Source organism: Melitaea cinxia, chromosome 5 (genome assembly GCF_905220565.1).
Source record: "Melitaea cinxia chromosome 5, ilMelCinx1.1, whole genome shotgun sequence".
Lineage (NCBI taxonomy): Eukaryota > Metazoa > Arthropoda > Insecta > Lepidoptera > Nymphalidae > Melitaea > Melitaea cinxia.
Genome location: NC_059398.1, coordinates 15,295,719 through 15,320,846, shown reverse-complemented (window position 1 = coordinate 15,320,846; position 25,128 = coordinate 15,295,719). Strand labels below are relative to the sequence as shown.

Genomic DNA, 25,128 nt, shown 5'->3' with positions numbered 1-25,128 from the left:
AATGCGGCTTGGCGAATATATTTCCTACTATGGGTAATGATCGCTATCCTGTGTACATGATAACAACCGGTACCGACGGCTTATAGTGCTCTCCGAGGCACGGTCGGGAGACCCACAAGGACTGCACAAATACCCAAAACTACGGCAAACATCTCTATGGTCAATACAAATATTTGTCATGTGCGGGGTTCAAACCCGCAACCGCCATACTCATACAACACTGTAATTGTGTTTTGATTATTATTGTCGTCAGCTTATTAAGCATTATGTATGTATGTATGTATGTATGTATGTATGTATGTATGTTTTTTATTTGTATGGTATATATATATAAATTATGTGCTCATGTTTATACTAAGCCACTAACGTTACTTTATATTTCCTCCCTCTTTTCTTCTTTATCTGAATTTTACTAATACTCGATTTTGCACACCTACAAACGTCTGCTCTTGTACGTTTAAGTTTGGCTGGTAAGAGTGCTTTTAGCATTAATCCCGCCTTTTGTACAATTCTTTAATGTATTGTGCAAGAAAGTATTAATAAATAAATAAATAAATACATATATATATATATATATATATATATATATATATATATATATATATATATATATATATATATTTTTTTTTTTTTTTTTAATTAAACAGATAATTACAACAACTCTTTATATAACAACTATTTATTGCTTTAAAATGAAGAACAAGTATTTTGCAAATGTCAAAAAAACTGGTACAACACAATTCGTCTAGCTCCAAAAATTCGCAATTTTAATTAATTTTACGTATGCAATGTAAATGAATTTGCTTTTGTAGATAACAAAATAAAATTCATTATTCTTTTCTTCTTCCTTATCACACTTCGTGACTAACTCCAAGGATCTTCTTACTCTGGAATTTGATAAATGTTCTAAAAGTTATGTATATTACAAATTGACGACACGTTAGTGTAACGGTCACAGCACTGGCTGATGCGCTGGCGGTCGCAGTTCGATCTCCACTCACGACAGACATTTGTAATGGCCATATAGATATTTTTCGTGGTCTGGGCATATGTGCTTGTGTATTTTGTGTTTCCGGACCCCCGACAAAGGAGAAAATCCTACTGGGGGCTGTTGAGTATGAAGCGTTTATTTATTTATTTAATATTAAATTTTGTTTGCAGTCAGCGGTATCGCGAAACCTGGTACACTAGTCGCCCTCATGGGTCCAAGGTAAGAAAATAATATTTTATAGGAAATTAGTTTTATAGTAATTTAATAATGAATTAAAAAGTTAAAATTGAGAAATCGGATTTTTTTTATTCATAAAAAAGATTGACATTTATTAATGAAAAGTTGTAAAACTGGAATGAACATAATGAAAAAAAAAACATAATGATGAGTGATTAAAAATTAATACGTTATTTCCTTATAGTATATAAGGAAAAATAATCAACAAGAAAAACTGTACACTTTGCGTATCATTGTCTGTTTCTATACAGATAGATGCTGTGTGGTTACGGCATCAAAGAATATAGCCATCCCCTCTCTTCCCGTGGGGGTCGTAAGAGGTGACTAAGGGATAACACAGTTCCACTACTACCTTGGAACTTAAAAATCCTACCGATGCTGGGATAACCATCCAACTGCTGGCTTTAAAATACACAGGCCGAAGACGGGCAGCAGCGTCTTTGGTGCGACAAAGCCAGCCCTGCGGTCACCAACCCGCATGCCCAGCGTGGTGACTATGGATAAAACACATGAGTTTGAGCACACACGCCATTTTTGGCGTGAACTTGTAGAGGCCTATGTCCAGCAGTGGACTGCGAAAGGTTGCTGTGATGAGGATGATGTGTGATGATACAGATAGACTCGTCATTAGTAGGGACCATCCATAAATTATGTCACACGAAAATTTCAATTTTTTGACACCTCCTCCATCCTAGTCATTACATTCACGATCCCCTTACCCATTGACGTCCCATATTTTACAACCTTACAACTAGAAATGATTGTAGAATTATTATTTTATTTATATCTAAATTACTGTTTAATAAAATCAACATCAACAAAGAGACCACTGCTAATCAAGCTAAAATAAATAACTGTGAAGGAACTTAAAATGTTAAAAGCCTATAGCATATTATAATGTTTAAAGCTATGGAATATATTTGCATATAAAACGTATAATTATGTCTCGCTAGATGGATTCTTAAGACATTATTTGCATTCGATCAAAATTTAAAAAATAAGGCTTCATTCAGTCTTATGTCAAAATCAAATATTACATCTTCTTTTTAATAAAACTATTTATGTAATTGACGATTTTGAAGATACAGTATGAAAATAATTAGTAAATTTTCCATAGTATTGTCAAGAAAAATCTTAATTCGAAACTAGGTGAAAGTGTCCACTTCTTCTCCACATCTTTAATTGAATCAATATATTTCGTTTGAGAAGGTTACATGGAAGTAAACCTTAAATAAAGGCCGTTATTTTTAAAGATACAAATAAATAAAATATATTCTATTGCATATCGAAAATCGTATTTTTATAACAGTGACTATAGCTGTACCTCGCGATTTTAACTGCGTTAATTTTAGGTAAAAATAAATCAATTCAAACAAACAAACAAACTCTTCAGTTTTATAAATTATAATATTAGTATAGATGTACATTTTTATAACCATTACAAACAATAAAATAGAAAAACGAGGAATTAACAAAATAAATAATAATCTGTTAATTTGGTAAGCATTATTATGTTAACTTGTAACATTACAATTTAAAAACATAAACGTTTATTTCATACTTTTTATACTTTTAATCGGTTTTTAATTAACATAATTATATTAACTAACGTTTGACCGAATCATTATGAATGGAATAAGTTTCACAATATTTGGTAACATATATTGTACAACTAAATTTAACATGTTTCTTAATAGATTTCAACACACGATGGTATGTTGAATAATAATACATTGCTGTGAATAAAACAATGATATTTACTTATATAAATATAATGAAGCAATAAGATGATTCTTGTTTTAGGCGAGTTTTTTTTTTAACAGGATAAGATAAGGAAAAAGGTTTGTATGGAATTCTTTCGAACTACTAGAAAAGGAATATTTTACTATCTCATCTCTTAATAGAAACGAGTACCTAATTAAATATCTCCTTTAATTTTTAATGCTTTTAAAAATTACGTTCGTTTTTGAAAGCTAGTAGGAGATTTTTTGATGGTTTTAAATCTAAAAGTATTCAAATTTATATTTCATTTTAGCTTGTTTGTTTATTCTGTTTTATATGAAGGCTCGATATAATTTTACAAACACAGCCATGTATAACAGCTATATTTGTATATAAAAAACATAAATTATTTTTTCAAGTCGTTTAACTTCCGCCCGCGGTTATCACCGCGTTGATTAGGTACACAATTTTGACCGTTCCTTTTTCTAATACCAAATTATAAGCTTATAGCCTAAGTCACTTAGTAGATACGTAGATTTTATTGTCGCGAGAATATTCAAAATCAATTCAGTAGTTTTTTGAGTTTATTATTCATCGGTAAGTGTTATATACATGCTAGTCGATGGTTAAATATTGTCTACAGTTTATAGTTTGTGGTATGACATTAATCTAGAGACTTCGGTAGAATCACAGAGAGAGCACCCACTGACTGTCGGATTAAGCTTGTACCTAATGTAAGTTTAATTAGACTAATAAATCTCGTGAAGACACTAAGGATGTTTAATTAATAAACACATAACATGGCGCTGCGAAATTAAAAACAAAAACAGGTTCGTGAAATAAAATAATAATTGTATACTGGTTCTATTGAGTTATACGACGTACAAGATAAGTACAAAATGGCGGAGTCTGCACAAAGAGAAATAATAAAATCAAGTGGAATAAAGGGATTAAAAACCTCTACAGGCTTAAAAAACCTGTCCATGGAAGAATATAAAAAATTTCTGCAGCGATTTGAAATATATAGATTAGCGTCAGGTGCTAATAGTGAATCCAGTCAGGTCCAGACGGCATTATTATTACAATGCATGGGTGAGGAAGCTCAAGACATACATGCTACTTTTGACTTTGCTAAACATGAGGCCTACAATCATGAAAAAGTGATAAGTAAATTCAACGAGTATTTTATCCCGAGAAAAAACGAAAGTGTTAATTCACATTTGTTTTTTACAAGAAACCAGAAAGAAGTTGAAACTTTTGATAGTTTTTATACTGACATAAAAAAGTTAAGCACAGAATGTGAATTTGGAAATCTTTTGGATAGAATGTTAAAAGACAGAATAGTAACAGGAATTTTAGATAAAAGATTAAAAGATAGACTACTAAGAGAAAGTGACCTGACATTGAGTAAAGCGATCCAGATATGTAAAGCAGCAGAACTAGCAGAGGAACAAATCAAGAAAATTTCAAACGAACCAGGGACGAGTGCAGTACAGAGTGTAAGAAAGAAGAATGGAAAAGGAACAGTGTCGGAAAGGGAAACAAGAAACCCAACAGATAAGAGAAGACATACCAGAATAGACCGAGATTCAAGACACAGACCAGAACAGAGAAATACAGAAGATAGATATCCAGAGAAGAATAAGAAACAAGAAGGACAGCGAGCTGAGACGAAGTTTAACTGTTCGAGATGTGGATTTCATCACAGTGAAAGAAGATGCCCAGCATATGGAAAGAAGTGTATGAAATGCGGGAAGATGAACCACTTTGCGCGAAAATGCAGAGCAAGAGACACTGTAAAAGCTATTCAAGAAAGCGAGTCCAACGATAGTCATATGTATATAATTGTTATTAGTAATGTTAATTTAGAAAGAAACTGGTATGAGTATATATACTTCACCGAATTGAAAAGAAATTTACAATTCAAGATGCTTTAGATTCAGGTGCTCAATGCAATGTAATATCCGCAAATGATTGTTACAGGTTAGGTATAAGTAAATTTTAAAAATCTAATTGTAAATTGACTAGTTATAGTAATGAGAAAATAGAAACTTTGGGAAAGATTAAATTATCAGTAAAAATAAATGACCAGATTCAGAAAATAGAATTCCAGGTTTGTAAAGGTAATTATATACCTATTTTAGGTTTGCCTACTTTAATAAAATTTTAATTAATTCAGACAAATAATGAGAATATTAGCAATGTTCAGACAGAAAACTTAGAACTATTAGAGAAATATAAAGATGTTTTCAAGGGGATAGGTGAAATAAAAGATTATAAATATGATATTCAGTTAAAAGAAGGTTGGCAAGGAAAAATTGAAAGAAATAGGCATATACCGTTTAAATTGAAAGATAAATTAAAGGAAGAATTAGTGTTAGAAACAGCAAAAGATGAGGAATTAATGGCAGTAAATAATGTAAAAGGGAAGGATGTTATATACATGCTAGTCGATGGTTAAATATTGTCTACAGTTTATAGTGACATTAATCTAGAAACTTCGGTAGAATCACAGAGAGAGCACCCACTGACTGTCGGATTAAACTTGTACCTAATGTAAGTTTAATTAAACTAATAAATCTCGTGAAGACACTAAGGATGTTTGATTAATAAACACATAGCAGTAAGTATTATCAAATTAAGTCGTATGCAATAAGAATGAAGTTTTTGTTTGTGTTTGCAACGTATAAAAACGTTTTATAAACGTTAAATCGAAATTACGATAATGAGGTCAAAAAGTTGATGATGGGATACGTTTACTTTAGTTGCAGTGGCTCTTTAAGTTTGCTGTGTGATTATTAATTTATCAATGACGCTCGTCGCCTCGTAAAATTATTATTTTTAAACTAACAGTTACATTTTCAATTCTCGAGGAGTTATCTATTTTAAAAATTTTTTAGCAGTGCTAAAAAAAAATTAAATGAGATAACTCCACGCCTTATTGCCTCCACTGGTGACAAGAGGGCTGGTGCATTTTTTGCTCAGAGAATCGGCATAGCGATTCAACGGGGAAATGCTGCCAGCATTCTTGGCACAATTCCACGCGGACGTGATTTATACCAAAACTACCTGTAAATATTTAGTTCTTAAGTTGTGAATTGTAAATATGTATAATGTTTAATAAACTATTGTTATTTATTCTCTAGATATTTCATCCAATTTATATCTGTGTAAATAGTTTACACTGAAACTAAAACTGTATATTTTTATTTTCGCCGATCTATCATCTCTCTTTATCTAAACCGCGTTAAAATCGTAACTGTTAAATGGGTTTGTATGAAAATTGCCATAATTTGACTTCAAATTTTTAGCTAGAGGAAGATAATCAAAATATGTAATCACAAATTAAGTTACGTGTACAGTATGTTAATTTAAAAAATGTGTAGCTAAATGCGTAGCAAATCAATTCAGTTTGTTTGTTCGTCATAATATGAAGTATATCTAATCGAAACGGCGAATTTTATCTATTAAAGAGTGTGTTTTTATTTTTAATATTTGAGAGTACAAGTGTACATACGTATATATATTTTCTTAAATATTCAATGAGGGATTGTTAAAACATTGAAGATGACACCCTCGCGGAAACATCCTAAAATTATCTTCGCTTACATGCTAAATTATAAATATGATCCAACATTTTTGCTTCTGACGTTGGTGACTTAATATTACATTAACTATACATATATCAAGCAGATTAATATCGTTCATCATTATCATTACAGCCTATATAGTCCACTGCTGGACACAGGCCTCCACAAGTTCGTGCCAAAAATGGCGTAAACTCATGTGTTTTGCCCATAGTCACCACGCTGGGCAGGCGGGTTGGTGACCGCAGTACTGGCTTTGTCGCACCGAAGACGCTGCTGCCCGTCTTTGGCCTGTGTATTTCAAAGCCAGCAGTTGGATGGTTATCCCGCCATCGGTCGGTTTCTTAAGTTCCAAGGTGGTTGTGGAACCTTGTTATCCCTTTGTCGCCTCTTACGACACCCACGGGAAGAGAGAGGGTGGCTAAATTCTTTTGTGCCGTAGCCACACAGCACGTGGCACGATTAATATCGTTACCAGTTATGAATCTCTGTCTATCCGATTCGGCCCGCACACATTCCACGAGTATGTGATTAAACATCTTCAATTTGGTCGCACTCTGAACACTTTACAGACTGCGCTTTCCCTAAAAGGTTTGCAAAGCTATTCAAGGGAATGTGGCCGGATCGAAGTCGAAAAGCTGTGACTGTGAATTTTTTTTTTTTTTTTGCATTTTACGCCAGAAAACCATGCCGTAGGCGAAAGTGAAGGTTGAACGGTTTTATAAAAAAAAATATAAAATGCTCGTTCCAAATATTATTACATTTTATCTTAATCAATATTGTAAGTTCACTGAAATATGGAAGCTCATCAAAAGATATACCTAGTACACAAGCCCTTTTTTGCAAGCAAGTCCACATCTTTATTTCCAATTAGCCTTGTGTGAGTGTGAACCCACTGTGTTTTTTGTTTTTGTTTTTACTACACATAATATTTATTAATTTTATTATATCATACGTAAAACATGCTCTCCCAATTACTGTTGTACATATTAAAGGTGCTGTAAGGCACTTTTTGAATCTGTTAAGATTAAGTAATGACCCGGTACCATAGAATCTATGTATGCAATCGCTTCAGTAAATACGTATACACAGGTTAAATTTGTTTACAGCGGAGCTGGCAAAACTACATTAATGTCTGCATTAGCTCATCGAAGTCCAGGTGAGTGAAATTTTAATTTAATTTTTGTTATTTTCTTTTCAGTTTATCTAAATAAATATCTTATAAAGCTCGTAAAATAGTCATGGTAAGACTAATTTAAAACAACGAAGTAGGATGTGTTTGTACTAAAGTGCTTAAAAAATGTAATCTATAATTTATAATATATATAAAAGCGAAAGGTCACTCACTCATCACGAAATCTCCGAAACTAGTTATAGTTAGGTGTTAACCTACAAACTTGAAATTTGGTAGGTAAGCTCTTTATAAGACGTAGGCATCCGCTAAGAACGGATTTTACGAAACTCGACCCCTAAGGGGGTAAAACGGGGGTCGGAAGTTTGTATGAAAGTCCTATGTTTGTGAAATACGAGACTTGAAATTTAAAATGTATGCTCTATAGATGGTGAGGAGGCGTCCAAATAATGTATCTTTAGAAATCAACTCCCATTTCGGTTTAAACGGGGGATGGTACATTGACTTACTCATCACGAAAGCTCCGAAACTATAACAGCTAAAAACTTGAAATTTGGCAGGCGGGTTCTTTATTCCGGGCGTAGACTTTCGTTAAGAACGGATTTTACGAAACTCGACCCTTAAGGGGATAGAACGGGTGTTGGAAGTTTGTATCAAAGTACTATGTTTTTTAAGTAAGAAACTTGAAATTTAAAATGTATGCTCTATAGATGGTGAGGTGTCCAAATAATGCATCGTAATCTATATATATATATATATATATATAAAGAGAATGGTCACTGACCACTCATCACAAGAACTCAAAAACCGCTGGATAGTCCCCATCCATCCAGGATTAAAAAATATGAAATTTGGCAGAGAGGTAGGTTAGTAGACGTCCGCTAAGAACGGATTTTGCGATATTCCATCGCTAAGGAGGTTTAATTGGGTTTGATAGTTTGTATGAAACATATACAGCAGGGTTACGGTTTAAAGGAAAATAATCGCGTTTGCAACCCTATGTCTTCAAAAAACATTTATATTGATCATACAGTAGTACAAAAAGTTTTTATACAATATCTAACCTTTACGTTACTAAAATATTTTTTTATTTACCCCTATAGTCACGGAGTCAGTTACGGAGGAGCGTGCGTAACGCTATTCCGTGGCATATATTTACGTAGAACCATATTAAAAACTAAATCGTTGCAGTATATTTTAAACATATTTACACTACAATACTATATTTATACTACATTATTTTATACCACAATTCTGACTAATTCAACGAACCATTTTGTTCGACGCGACGCGCGCTTCACGCGGACGTAGTCGCGGGCAACAGTTAGTGTATTATAAAACAAAGTCCCCAAAAGTGTAGGTAATCGATTCCCTCAAAATTTACTGAACGGATTTTTATGCGGTTTCACCAATGGAGAGAGGGCTTCAAGAGGAAGGTTTATGGAACAGCTAAGCCGATTTTGATGAGAGTTTCACTGGAAGTTTGCTGGTAAAACTTTGTGACACACTGATGTCGACGCGGGCGTAGCAGCGGGCACAGCTAGTTTAAGAATAATTCTAAGACATAGCAATAATTACATAAAAAAATATAAATTACCCCACTTAATCAAAGACATAATATTTAGTAATATCAGTATACATGTAGGTGATCATTTATTTTAACAGTTTTTTTGTGAATAATTAACTGTCAACTAATTTGTTTTAAGTGCTCTAGCAACTTTTTAAGAATATTTAAACATTTTTTTTTCGAATTACGTGTTGTTTCGTTTCTAAAGTCATTTTAAAAGTTTTAGTTTACAGTGTATTACGTTAAAATAATAGCTTTTTTTATAATTTTAAAATAAAATATATATTTTTTAAATTATTAAAAAAAAAAAAACAAAATTAAAACCCAAAATAAGTATAAATATATGTGGTAAAGTGCTAAAAATAGCATTATTTATTATTGCTTGAAGGTGCTTTTAGATGTTTATTTTGTATCAAATATTATATTTTGGTGTGGAAATAAAAATGGACAATAATTTATAAAAAATAAATTATCGATCTACACATAGTTCAACATATTCAGTTACAACTAAATCAAATAAATGTTCACATTAAGTCACAAGACGGAGGCCACGTGCCAAACTCGTTTGCAAAAACTGAGACTAACAACAAATTTGTAATAGTATAAAAATGCAAACGGATCTCGACACAGGGGCGCTTAAAACCACTATGTGCACAGCCTTTATACTTAAATCTCATATATAAAATTCTCCTGTCGCGGTGTTTGTAGTTAAACTCCTCCGAAACGGCTTGACCGATTCTCATGAACTTTTGTGTGCATATCGGGTAGGTCTGAGAATATATAAGTTATAGGGGGGGGGGGGGGGGGTTAAGGGGGTTAATAACATATATGGCAAAACAACGTTTGCGGGATCAGCTAGTTTATAAGTAATATGTATTATTGGAGAAAAATAACTACAGCTAAGCTACGTAGATAGTATAAATTTTATATATTAATGAAAATCACATTATCTCGATATTTTATAAAATCGTGTTATATTGTTGCCGTTTGTATGAAATCTTAGTTAAAGACTTGGGAAGTTGCGAGTAATTCCCACAACAAGTATCTACGATAACTTATTGGGGAGACTCAGTGTAACTTATATAAAAAAAAAAAATATATAAAAAAATAAAATAAATAATCGCTAGGACATTTACTTATCACGAAATTTCGAAAGCCGCTGGAGGTATAAAGATGAAATTTGGCAGTGAGGTAGTTTACACGGATTTTTGGATAGGGCCGAGTAAAGTTGTCTAAGGGTTTTTACAAGTTTGAACTCCTTCTTTTTTATGTTACAAGCTTGTAGGAAGACAGCTAATAAACGTTTACTAAGAATTAATTTTGCAACAGGGCCGTATTGAGAAGGTATAAGAGCTCTTGAAAGATTTTATAAAAATTCCTAACTTTTTGTGCTACAAACTTGAAGTTATAGACAGAGATAGTTGATATTCAGTAGACGTTCCTTATAAACAGATTTTGTGACAGGACCTTATTAAGGTGGTCTTAGGGCTTTTTTTATGAAAGTCTTTCATTTTTTGTGCTACAAGCTTGAAATTCGGCAGAGAGATGGATAACAGTTAGTAGACATTCTCTAAAAACTAACTTCAAGACAAAGGCCACATTAAAGATGTCTAAGGGCTGTCGAAAGATTTTATAAAAGTCCTTATTTTTTATGCGACAAACATGAAATTGTGTTAAATAGAGGTTAGAAGTTTGTGTTTGTCATACAATCCGTCCTTCTGTTATTTTTTCTTTTAATTTAAAGCATGAAACCTAATTTTTGCACTAGTGATTAAATACGAATAAATAATCAAATGTGATTTTTTTAGTCCTGATGTAATTTTTAATCCTCAACATATTTTAAACTTTCTCATGCTATATAAAAGTAAAAATTTGAGAAGCACAAAATTTTATTTTTAGGGATTTCATTGTATATAACATTAATAAGTATTTCAGTGTTTACGGAGATTCTGTTTAAAATGCATATTACTTCTTATTACTGAAATTATTTAAATATGGCTTGAGAAACCTATGGGAAGACTGTTTTTCGAAGGACTATTCCATGAAGCGTGACTGAGAGCGAGCTTTACGAGCTGTCTGGTAGTTCTAACGCACGAAAACCATAAATATGATACGCCGACTGGTATAGCTACATTTTTTTTCTATACATAGACTTATAAATAACACACATATAAATATACAAATATATATATATATATATATTACATCCAGACTCGGGGTAGGTATCGAACTCACAATCCCCGAAACAGAAAGCACACTACAAAATGCGCCAACGGGCTGGTCAATTATGACTACTAACCTATGTAAAATGTTATCAATTTCTGCGCGAACTAAGCTGCGGACAACTACTACTAATAATATTAATATCCACAAAAATTTAAATATGTTATTTTAAAAACTTTATTGGCACGTGCCAAAGTAATGTAACTACTTAATTATAAAGAATACAAGTTTTTTTAATAGTACCTATAAATTTTATTCAAAGATATCAAAAATTTGGTATGCATTAACAATCGAACCGAAAAATATTTATTTATGCAAAAATAATTCCGTAGACTAAATGATATTTACCTACATTTATTCAATATTTTTGACCTTTTTAAAAAAAACTTGTCTGTGTGGTTACAGTAATAAAGAATATAGCCACCCCCTCTCTTCCCGTGGGTGTCGTAAGCTGCGACTAAGGGATAATACAGTTTCACTACCACTTTGGAACTTAAAAAAACGACCGATGGCGGGCGAAGACAGATAGCAGTCAGTTATGGGCAAAATACATGAGTTCATGCCTTCGCCAAAAATTAATTATTAATTCCTTACATCCAACTATTTATATAATATTCATAGATAATATTTTTCGACCTTTTAAATAGAATTAACAGTAAAATGTTACTATTTTTAGTGAATTTATGTCTAATAGCTTCAAAATTTTACAACCCAACGGGTTAAGTACCTAACTAATCTTAAAATGTTTAAATATATTTAAAAAAATATACCTACTATTTGTATATAATAATTGTGTTTATCTTGACTTATAGCGACTTTTTTTATGATTAAAAATTGACTTTTTAGTAAAGTAATATATTCTAGTCATTCTACTTTTATTACATTCGATGATTGCTTGTCGTGATCACAGCAAGACCAATAAATGAGGATTGATCACACTAAACATTTGTATGACATGTACAAATATTTTTATGGAGATCTAAGCTGCGATCGCTATTGCAAAAGTCAATTGCTGATGGTTTTGCTAAGTCTTCGTCAATTTTGATATAAATACTTCGGCAATTTTCGTACAAACGGAAGCATCATATTATTTCTTATTTATTTATTTTTATTATACCCATTTTGCGTACAAAATCGTATAATGTGTTATATTTTTGTGGCAAGCCTAAAATTAAGGTGTTTAATATTGTAATCTTGAGTAAAGTGTGGAACAAGTAATTTTTAAATGTCAGTTACTATAGCAGCAGTGGTTGGTGTGTCATGCATGACTAGTTAGAAGTCGAACAAAAATATTTTCATTATTACATAACGACAAAAAATATTCGTTATTATTTAATACGAATATATAAATATTTTTATATACATCCAACTTAACTTGTATATATTCGTGTATGTATATGCTTACTTTTCATCCCGTAATTTCCAGTTTGGTTTAATCATCTGGTGTTTGTTTGCGCTCAAACTAATTTAGGTTTTGATTAAACGTTAGTTAGAGTTTAAGCTGAGTATATAAATAATATTGCCTGGCCTTAAAATTATTGTTACTTATATAAGCTGTAACTATCAAACGAAGCTATGCAATAAGAAGACTAAATACTATGCAATAGAAAGAAAAAAGTAGCTTCAAATTAACAAGATTTATTTTAAAATTTTAATTTTATTAAGTTTGCATTGTTTTAACATTAAAACATTTTATCTTTTTGTTGCTGTAGACGAGACAGTTGTGGACGGCGAGATAATGATGAACGGGCTACCTGTTGACGAGTTCATGCACAAGGAGAGCGGATACATGCATCAAGACGAGCTCTTCGTTGAAAACCTCACAGTCATAGAGCATCTTACAATCATGGTAAAAAATTGTAACTAATATTAGATAATAGTTTTTGCACGCAAAAGGAAAAGCGACTTTAAAAACTCAAATATACTCGTCAGATCTCGCCCAAACGAAAAATTGGGACCACACGACAAGCACCAGCTGTCGATTAGAAAAATCATCAAAATCGGTAATGGGTATAAAGTTATGACGAAACAAACATGTGAAAAAAAAACTTACAGTCGAATTGAGAGCATCCTCGTTTTTGAAGTCATTTAAAAAGTAAAGATAATCATCATTATCATCATCATTTCAGCCTATTGCAGTCCACTGCTGGAAATAGGCCTCCACAAGTTCGCGCCAAAAATGCGCGAACTCATGTGTTTTGCCCATAGTCACCACGCTGGGCAGGCGGGTTGGTGACCGCAGGACTGACTTTGTCGCACCTAAGACGCTGCTGCCCGTCTTCGGCCTGTGTGTTTCAAAGCCAGCGGTTAGATGGTTATCCCGCCATCAGTCGGCTTCTTAAACTCCAAGGTGGTAGTGGAACCTTGTTATCCCTTAGTCGCCTCTTACGACACCCACGGAAAGAGAGGGGGTGGCTATATTCTTTGGTGCCGTAGCCACACAGCACCCGTAGCCACACAGCACGCAAAGATAGGTGTTATCGTAAATATTTTATTGCGGTAGGGCGCACCGAGAAATATCTTGCGCACCTCTCAAATCTCTTGCTCCTCGACTCAGGAAGAACCTCAACCTTGACGAAGATCATAGTCAAATAATTCTGCTGTCAAGTAGTATTCTATTTCTGTAGTGAGTTAGTTAGCCAGAACGCCTGGAAAGTCAGGGGTCGACAATGCGCTTGTGATGCTCCTTGTGTTGCAAGCATCCATACGCTTACCAATTGGGTGGACCGTAAGCTCGATGGCCAGTTTGTGGTATATAAAAAAATTTAGCCGAAATCATAATATTTTTAAATTATTTTAAAGATATCTCTTTAAGCAAAAAGACTGAAGACTGAACATACTGCTTCACTATTTTATTGTGTATTATGTACACGTTTCCTTACACCGACTACGATAAAAATACCTAGCTAATATTTACATAACCAGAGGAACTTGCTCAATTTTATCAAATAAAATTTACCATAACCTATCTAACGCCAATTAAAAACAAGTCTTAATGAGGTGTGTATTAGTTGTATTACTTGTGTAAGACATTTATTGATGAGTTAAAATGTATGGCTCTGTATAGTTATTTTAATGGTTTATTCAAAGCTATTGTTAATATTTACGTCACTTATTTAATATTATATACATTTTAACTAGCTAAAGGAATTCTAGGATATAAATATAATTCTGTAATTCTGTAACATAACGAGAACGGCGCATAAATAAAATTATCGGTCAAGTACTTGTACTACCGTGCTACTCGCATAAGGTTTCAGTTTCATAGGCTTGTTTAATGTTAGTATTATTTCTATATTACGTCTAGATTTCCCACGCGTATTCACTTGCGCTAATGTTAGTTACACTTATCGCATTTTTTTAATTGGTTGTCATAAAACATGATGTATAATTATGATTTTAAAGTGCAATAAAGAATATATATATAGTGCTAAATGTCTGTATCTTGGTTTAGAAACGAATCGCTTAAGAACTCGTAACCTTTGCCTTAGTCCCTTTTGCCTTGAGTTCTTCCGTCCATAGTTGGCCTAAACAAATGGGGTCTACACATGAACGAACCAAAGATATTTTTCATTTTTTTCCATTGACCGAACTATTCGTGTTCGTCTTGACACCTACATGCTCGTATTTTTTATTACCACTACTAAATATAGTTGATACAATGTTAGCAGATAAAATTATCCTTTTTAATATATTTTTTTTTTTTTTTTTTGTAAGACGAATGAATCAGGAGATAGAACAAAAGTTCTACGCATATTCCTTTTTTTCCTTAATAAACATAAACCGAATGTATTAACTAAAAACGTAAAAAAATTATAGAAATACATACACGTGTCAGAATTTCGTGTTAGTTCTGTAAAATTTCTCAAATACATCTACTTCATTGACGAGCACGAGGTGGATTTAAATATAGTACTTAATAAAGTAGTTGTTTACAAAGAAAACATTGGACTGAGGCTTACGACATACACCCTGTGAGTCATCTCGACAGGTAGGTGATGTTATAAAAAATCTTACCTGAGCTTTTATCGCAATTAAAAGCTAGCCAAGCATTCATATGTATCAATATGGCTAGAACTTCTAACTAATATTCACGACTTCGTCTGAATTAGTTAATTTATTCATAATATATTTTATGTGCGGCTTGCAGCAAAAAAAAGTACGTTGTTTAAAATTTTAATGTTTATAAAATCGTTGTTTCTTAAAACTTAATAATTTTATATACATATATAACCCGTTAGACGTTGTCCTGTTTTCTGAACTTGTGAAAATTTAAATAATAAATAGTATATGTGTGACAACTCCGAAACTAGACTGAAGTTTACTCCTCAAGAACGATACCGTGACATTTAAAAATTAAAATGCTTTATTAAATTAATACAATACTAATATTTTTTAATTAAAAAAAAAAAAAAAAAAACAACCAAATTCAAAATATAAATTGAAGCTTGCTTTTTATCGATAAAATAAATTCTAAAACCGCTGTGAAGCGTCACGACCAGCGCTATTTCACATGTCCTATATTCTTTTCATATTTCGTGCTCATTATATCGGAGTAAAGTCAAAAAGAAATTAAATTCAAAATTATTATAATTAAATTCAAAATTAATGATAAAATTTTTAAGTGGATTTCTTTTACTTTCATTAATTGTCCAATACCATTTTGTTTCGAAAATTTGGAATTAAAAAAATTAAAATATTAAAATACTTTTAAAGTAGCATCCATTCATTCCTTTATTTTTAACGATGTAAGTCTCTGCTCGTAGTGGTAGTAGGGTTGACGTTTTTTAATTAAAGTTATATACTTTTTTTGTAATGTTATATTTTCTTTATTTTTGTTTGATTTAAATGTTTTTAAAAAAAATTCTCACAAATGTAAGTCTATTTCACTCTACTAAGATCATATGACAAAAAAACTACTTAAGTTTTTTATTTTATATCGTATATTCAGTTACCACTACATTTTTTCCGGCTTCAACTGTTAAGGATATGCTCACACGTCAATCAATCACTCGGTCAGTATTAGTAAGAAGATACATTACACTTAATATTCTAAACATTACATATAAATTAAAACTGCTTTAGATTATTAGTGATTTGACACAGTAATTTATATTTTCGGTGTAAAAAACCTCTTGTAGGCTACTTTTCAAAAGTTTTACTTTTGCCATGTGTGAATTACACACACACACACACGCACACTTTCCTTTCTCGTAGAGTCAGCGGCTAATAATAAACATTTCAATGTTTATATTGTGGTTTTCAGAAAATGTCAATAATGTTTGTAAGTTACATAGGCGATTCTCTTTTTTATATACTGTTACAACAACGTTGTCTTTACTTCCTGTTTAAGTTATATTTATTAAATAATAAATAAACTTTTATTATAAAATATATAAAAATTGCAATAAATATGTGATTATATAAGAATTATAATAAAGCTCAGGTAAGAATTATGATATGTGATATGCATAAGAATTATTCAAATTTATTTTATAGCGAAACAATTTTTTTTTTAGATTTCAATATCATTGTAATAAAGTAACCAATGATTTAAATAATAACGCAATGTATCATACACAAAAAATCACGGGCGTAGCCAGGGGATGATTTTGGGGGTTAAAACCCCCCAAAGACCCCCTCCCCCGAAAAGTTACGATATTAAGAAATTAAAATAAAGACAGGCGTGCGTCATATCTCATTCATTACTATTCCTACACTAAAATTAAATATGTGGTTTGGATTTCCTATCACCCCACCCGCCGCGCGCTTTGCCACCGTCGCTCGATTAACCGATCGCATTCGGTAAGCTTCGTATGTTTTCGTGCCGATTCCTATTCCACGCGCACTTGTCGCGTTCATAGACAAAATTTTGAATTTGAATTACCAACGATCAACGATTACCGAGACTAGTAAAACGGATTGCATTTTACTGTGAACGTAAAGTTATTTTGAAACAAGTGACAAGAAGAGTATTAAAAGTCATTTTGTAATTTTTGTGATTTGAACTACGTAAGTATTTTTATCTACACTAATGTTGTAATATTCTACTTATGTTTCCAATACTTGACTTATAATTACTACTGCTATAGCGCAGACAACAAAACACTCAATTTAAGCAATTTCACATGATGGTATAATATCCACATCGATATCGTAAAATTTCATTATAACATCACGCGCATGCGCGCAGCTGCGCTCTCATTGGTTAGATTTTAATGGCGGCAAAATCACTGTGACAATACACGTACGCGTGAATTTAATTTAATAAATTAAAAGTTAAAAATGGATAGCGACGATGATATTTGTACGCCTCCGGATATTCTAGAATTGGCAACAAAATTAACTCACAATCTTTTGCCAGAAAAATCTAGAAAATTATATGAAAAAGAATATAATAACTTATTCCGACTCCGTCTACGAGCTCTACTGCTTGCCCCGCGACTGCTACAGCTGCTGGATCAATAATTAACATTAACTTTCAAAATTGTACCATCCAAAATTTGAACAATTATTATAAATAAACTATTGTCAGCTTTTACTCTTGTTGTTTGATTAATTGCATTAGTGAAGATAAAGTAGTGTATGCAACTGCATATAACACGGGTATTAAAACACTCGCTGCGCTCGTTTCATAAACTCACACTCGTGTTTTAATACCCTTCATTATATGAAAGTTGCATAAACTACTATTAGAATCTCCACTACATAATACGTTTAAAGGACTTTATAACTAAATTTTTAAAATACTAACCTAACCTTATCTCTTAGTATAGTATTTTTATTATTATTTTAGGTTATAAGAAAATGGAGAAAAACAAAAGAAAAGGCGATAAGCTTAAAGGTATGGAGTATTGGAAAAAGTGGTGCAGTCAAGTGGCTACCCGTAAAGAAGAGTTTTGGGAACCAACAACTAGTCTGCAAGCTGACAGTAAAATTGTGATGATAAGCGAGCCTTCGACTTCATCTGCAGTGTCCAGTGTCGAAACCGAGTCGATGGTATCGCCGGCGCCCTGTTTCATGTCTTACACTACCGAGCCTACACTTAGCTAGGAACCGACTAGCAGCAGCACCAGCTCACCGTTATCTTGACGTTCTGCTAAATTGGATGTTGGTTTCTACGCGACTAAAGACAATATCGAGGATGAATATCTAAAGGCTCAAATTTTAAAACAGCCTTGGATTCCACCTAAAGATTACAAGTTTCCCGTTTCTACAAAATGAAATTTGCGCTTTCAAATGAAATGGATGGAAAGATTCCCCTGGTTGGCATATTCTGAATATAAAACTGGAGCATACTGTAGCATTTGCATCGTAATGATACGTTCGTTTGATGAAGGTAAAGGGGGCTATCAGCGGGTCTGCCAGCTTGTAACCGATCCTTTTTTCAAGTGGAAAAATTCACTAGAAATATTTGAAACTCATGCAAAATCAGGATATCATAAACGAAATTCGGAACTCGCAGATAACTTCCTAAAAGTAATGTCTTCTTAGGCGGTTTTAGTTGATGAGCAGTAGTCTTCTGAAAGAAAGACCCAGCAACAAGAAAACCGAAAGGAACTATCGTAAAAGGAATCATTTTTTGCGGCAAACAAGGTATACCTTTAAGAGGTAAAACTGATTCGGGACGGATCCACATTACACCTGAGCCTGAACAACCACTTCAGAATGAGGGCAATTTTCGAGCACTATTGCGGTACGCAGCTGGATCTGAGGATAAAGATCTTTCTGAGCATTTGATCACTTCTCAGAAGAATGCTCTTTACACGAGCCCACAAATCCAGAATAAAATAATTGACATTTGTGGTGAAATCATTCAACATAAGATTATCAATGAAATAAAGGAAGCTAATTTTTTTGCTATTCTCGCTGACGAGACGACTGATATTGCGCCTATGAAGAAAGTCTTGTTGATTTAAAAGATGCTAAACAACATAAAGTTAAGGAAATGTTCTTAGAGTATATTCCAACTGTTGACATGACATGATCCATAGCAAATCTCATAATTACAGCTCTGAAAAACATGGACTTGAATGTTCTCATGTGGTTGGTCAAGGTTACGATGGGGCTGCAACTATGAGTGGGTATTTGCACGGTGCCCAAGTATATATTCGTCAAGACTGTCCTCTTGCTCTTTATGTACATTGTAGTGCACACTCTTGCTGACTCGTGTTCATAAGCAGATGTAAAAAATTGCGTTGGGATCATACAGTCTGTTGGTTCCTACTTTAGACATTCGGCTTAATGCACTGCCGTTCTGAAAGAAACAATTAAGAATTTCTTACCGGCTGATCATCAAAAAATTTTGCTTGCAATGTGCGAAACACGATGGGCTCATAAGCATGAAGCCGTTATAAGATTTAAAGAAATTTATCCAGCAATTGTGCATGCTCTCAAAGAACTCCAATCTAGCCACAATAAAGAAACATCGCAACAAGCCGTCCAAATACTTAACACACTTCGATCTTCGAATTTTGTTATGTGCCTAGTGATTCTACAAAAAGTCATGAGCTATACATTGTCGCTTTCAAAGCAACTGAAGGCCATTAACACAGATATAACAGCATTCAGCCACGTGGATAATGTTATTAATGCTTTGCAACTTTTGAGGCATAAAGTTGACGAAGAGTACCTCCATTTCTATGAAGAAGCAAAGGTGTTGCTCGAAGAAAATTGTGGTATACTGCTTATGCCACGTATTGTCGGAAGGCAGTTGAATCGATCTAATATTCCTGCGTCGGATATATCCACGTATTATAAAATAAATTTATTCATCCCATTTCTCGACCATTCCCAGCAACCAGACCACAATTCAGCAATTGATTGAGAGGTTTACAAAACACAGTAAAGTAATATCGGCACTATCTGGTGTGTTACCATCAAATTTTGCGGCCAGTTGTGAAATTGAAGAGGCATTTAGTATGTATTCGGCAGTATTGTCCGAAAAGAGTATATCTGTCGTACAAGCAGAACTTGAAGTGTGGAAAGCAGCTAAGAATTTCACCTCCTCTATTTCAAAATTAGCTCTGGAATGTTTAGATAACTGCGACCAAAAACTATATCCAAATATTTACACATTGTTGCAAATATTGGCTACCATACCTGTTTCCACTGCTACCCCAGAAAGGACTTTTTCAAGCCTAAGAAGACTTAAAAACTACTTGCGGAACACAACGAGTGAAAACAACAAACTGAGGTAGGGCACAGCAGGAATTCCAGCCCGACTGGGGTAGTACCTAGACCTTACAGAAGATCACAGCAAAATAATACTGTTTTCAAGCAGTATTGTGTTCCTGTTGCTGAGTAAGGTGATCAGAGCTCCTGGGGGGTTTGGGGATTGGGTCGGCAACGCGCTTGCGATGCTTCTGGTATTGCAGGTGTCTATAAGCTACGGTAATCGCTTACCAACAGGTGAGCTGTACGCTTGTTTGCCGACCTAGTGAAAAAAAAAAAAAAAAACTGTCTGAAAACGGCTTGGCTCTCATGAACATTCAATATGAGATAGAAATTGATGCGAATGAAGTAGTGGATATATTTAAAAATAAAAACAGAAGATTAATTCTGTAATGCGTAGGTATATAACAGAACGTAATTTTCTATATTTAGTCTATACTGTCCCACTGCTCAAAAAAGGACTCCCCAAAATCTCAATTTTCTTACGAATATAAGGTTTATTTTATGTACTTTTAGTCGTTTCATTTTCTTGAACCCCCCCCCCCCCCCCCATACTAAAAACTGGCTACGCCCGTGCAACGAATTATCATTACACTACAAAAAATATCGATTATTTTAATTTCCTACTCTTCTTTAATTTATTATTAAAACAGATTAAAAAGAAAGAGGTGAAATAAGAGATGATTATACATACCAACTATTGTTAATAACTTTGTTTGGGACCAATTGAAATTTATTAGCAATGAGTAAACAAAATTAGTCTCTGTCGACCCATGTACTTAAACGAAACATTTATACCTCCTTTTAAGTAGGACCGTAATAAGAAAAATATTTTTTTTTATCATGTATCGATATTGCCGGTTACAACTTTATTTTATTTGATGATTGAATTTGTTTTGTAAAATTGATCTGTATATAAAGACTACTTTATAAAGACTACATGATTGTAGTCATTGTCAGGAAAAAGAAACAGCTACTTTCCACTTGTATGTGCCTATTTATATGTATTTTAAGAAAAATTGCGCTAGATAAAAAAGTAAAGAACGTTTTAATATCATCGGCTAGTTACAATTATTATATTTATTATGATGTTATTACATGATTCACACACTCTTGCTATCTACTAAGTACATTCGTGGTTTCACGCTTGTATAATGTTACGGCACTAAAAGCCAGTGACCTGAATATAAAGCCGAGCTTAGACTTAATTATTGAAGCACTTTTTCAGTGTGACACTACTATACTAATTTTAAATATTTAATTGAATTACAATCGCCTCGTAAAATGCAATTATCTGTTTCTAACTCAAGATTCTTGTTGGTGCTGCAATTATGCATAAAATTGTAAAAAATATAAATAAGTACGTAAATATTAGATTTAAAAAAATTATATTATTATATTCTTTATTGCACTTAAAAAAAGAAACAAGTAAAAATCATATTTACAAAGAAAGTTGGCAAGGGCGAACTTATAGAGATAAGTTCGCCCTTGCCAACTTTCTTTGTAAATATGATTTTTACTCTCTCTCTCTCTCTCTTTTATTCTCTTCCAGAGAGAAGAGATCTCTACCAGTCTAAATATTATATTATAAAATTGTTGTTATCGCGGGGCACAGCAATGCAAGAGTGATTAATAATAATGATTATAAATCTTTAAACTTATTCAGAACTAGCTGCTGCCCGCGATGTTGTCTGCGTGAACGCTATACAGCATCAAAAATACCTACGATTATTATACCTTTTATAATAACATTCATTTACCCGTTTGTTCTTTACATTTCATATCTATAGAAAAATCTCATAGATGGCGCTGCTTTAAAATTGTCTTGTCTTAGTTACTTATATTGCGTGATTTTTATAATGTGAAGCTAGCTTATATAGCATGGTTATTAACATAATAACAACAACATTCAAATATGCGTCGTTAGATTACACGTTGTTACAGAATGCGTTGAGGAAATAAAGGTTCACTTCTCGTTCCCGGTAGGTGATAGGGTGATAATATGTAGCCTATATGTTGACCCGACTTCTTAATAATATTTGTGCCAAATTTAAAGCAAATCCATGTAGTACTTTTTGAGTTTGTCCCGGACATACATACAGACAAACAGTCAAAAATTATAAAAACTATATTTTTGGCTTCGGTATCGATTGTAGATCACACCCCAAGTATTCTTTTAAAAAAATATTCAATGTACAGTTTTGATTTTCCTACCATTTTATTATATGTATAGATTAATAATATAAAATACATGTATACTTGACTACATACACGCTTACATGAACATGTACATACATACATAAAATAGATACATACATATTATAAATAAATATTTATATAGTATAAATAAATATTGTATAAATATTTATATCTCATTGAGAGTATATCCATTATGAGAGGTTCTTGAATTCGGAGAAAAGATGATTTTTTAGCTTGTCCTTAAAAGCGTAAATTGAAGTGCTTTCTCGGATCACTTTTCGTTAACGATTCCAAAGAGTTGCAACACGTATAGTGAAGGAATTGAGTAAGAAGCTGGTGCTATGTCTGGGGACTTCAAGCATCGATGTGATGCAAGACCTCCTAGAACGTGTTGGGGTAGAAAGAAGATATTTACTATATTATGAAATTGGACAGGAAAAAATATCAGAAGCGACAACCAACTATGAATCAACACGGAACCACTACTTAATTTTATTACCTCAAATGTATGTTTTTTAGCTTTTTTTAATTTTATCAAATTTGTAGGCCCGTCTCCGCATGGATCGTCGAACCTCGGCTTTAGCACGAAAAAGAAGAGTTAACCAGTTATTGAGGCAATTGTCGTTGTATGGTGCGAGAAATACCAGGCTCGGGGGCCTTGACGGCTTGAAGACGCTCTCAGGAGGCGAAAGGAAACGACTTGCCTTTGCGACTGAGGTTTGTTTTTTTAATGTATTTTTATGAACACTTTTATAATGGAACGTTTGTAATAATAACGTATTTGTTGCTCTAGTTTTTTTTTTTCTTTATATTTATCATATAGCTATGATTATTTTTAAGTTATGGTAAAAGACAAAACATTCAATTACAAATTATGTATTTTATTTATGTTTAAAAAAACACCTTTAATATTTATAAGTATCCAATAGCGTATCAGAAATTATAGCAACTCTGTTGATATGGTAATTAATGTGAATACACTTGATTTTACGGGACTTACCGCGATAAATAATAATTATTCTGTAACTCCGAAAACTCTGAAACTTATATTTCGGCTTCGTTGCAGGGGCTATGGTCGCGGTTGATTCACGGCCTAAATAATGTTCATCTACTTACATAACTAAGTAGACTATTAAATATTAACACCAAATAATTTTATAAGTACATTTTACAGTATTGCAGATAGACGAGTTTCTGAAAAGATGAAGTACATAAGCTTAAATTATTGTCTCTTTCTTCTTTTTAAAAGACATTCGACAATAATGTGAAATTAATTTACAGATTTCCTATAGTCGCATAATATTTTATCAGATAAAACATCGCAGCACTAATACTAGCAACTTTAGAAATGTTTGGATGCGTATTTTTATTAGAAGCTGTTTTTCTTCAAATTAATTAATATAAATTTTAAATTAAATGCCAATGACTATTTCATTCGAGTTGCTCTCAATTTATGTGAATAATAATAAATTATTTTAATTGAAATAAATTCTTCCATTATTAAAATAAATGAGGTAGGGCATAGTAGAGCAGCCCGACTGGGGTAGTACCTCGTCCTTACAGAAGATCACAGTTATATAATACCGTTTTCAAGCAGTACTGTGTTCCTGTTAGTGAGTAAGGTGACCAGAGCTCCAGGGGGGAATTGGGGATAAGGTCGGCAACGCGTTTGCGATGCTTGTGGTGTTGCAGGCGTCTATAAGCCACGGTAATCGCTTACCATCAGGTGAGCCGTACGCTTGTTTGCCGACTTAGTAACATTTAAAAAAATCTTATTATATATATAAATGACGCTTCACGTTGTTTGTCCGCGATGGACTCCTAAACTACTTAACTGGTTTTAATCAAATTTGCACACCGTGTGCAGTTTGATTCAAGTTGAAAGATAGGCTATATTTTATTTTGATTTATGTAATTTTTATATTTAAGAAAAAAAAAAAAAGATAAGGCGATACGTAGTTCGCCAGGTAAGCTAGTTGATGTATATGGATTGACAATTTGTCTAAAATCGGAGCGTATCTGTGTATCTACCACAAGGTTCAATATTTGAGCCCATTATTTTTACACTTTACAATACAATCAAATTAATAATAAAAACGAATACTATTATACACTATTGATTTTGAAGAAATGCAAATCTATTCAGAAGTTAAATTGTCATCTTTATCAATATTTATGATGATTAGATTATCGTTATTTTGTTTTATAACTTGAGAAAACAAAATACAAAACAATAATTGTTATTTATATTATTACTTGGATAAATTCAAATCAAGTCACGCAAGTATAATTATAT

The 25,128-nt window shown here is 32.7% G+C and overlaps 1 protein-coding gene across 1 annotated transcript in view; it reads left to right on the top strand.

Annotated features, from left to right (window-relative positions):
- LOC123653694 (protein scarlet-like) overlaps positions 1 to 25,128 on the top strand; it is a 50,309-nt gene that overhangs the window by 10,690 nt on the left and 14,491 nt on the right. Inside the window, exons 3-6 of the mRNA XM_045589686.1 lie at positions 1,162 to 1,210; positions 7,647 to 7,696; positions 13,172 to 13,308; positions 23,379 to 23,549. Of these exons, the coding sequence (XP_045445642.1) occupies positions 1,162 to 1,210; positions 7,647 to 7,696; positions 13,172 to 13,308; positions 23,379 to 23,549 (407 nt within the window). The remainder of the gene's footprint in view (positions 1 to 1,161; positions 1,211 to 7,646; positions 7,697 to 13,171; positions 13,309 to 23,378; positions 23,550 to 25,128) is intronic.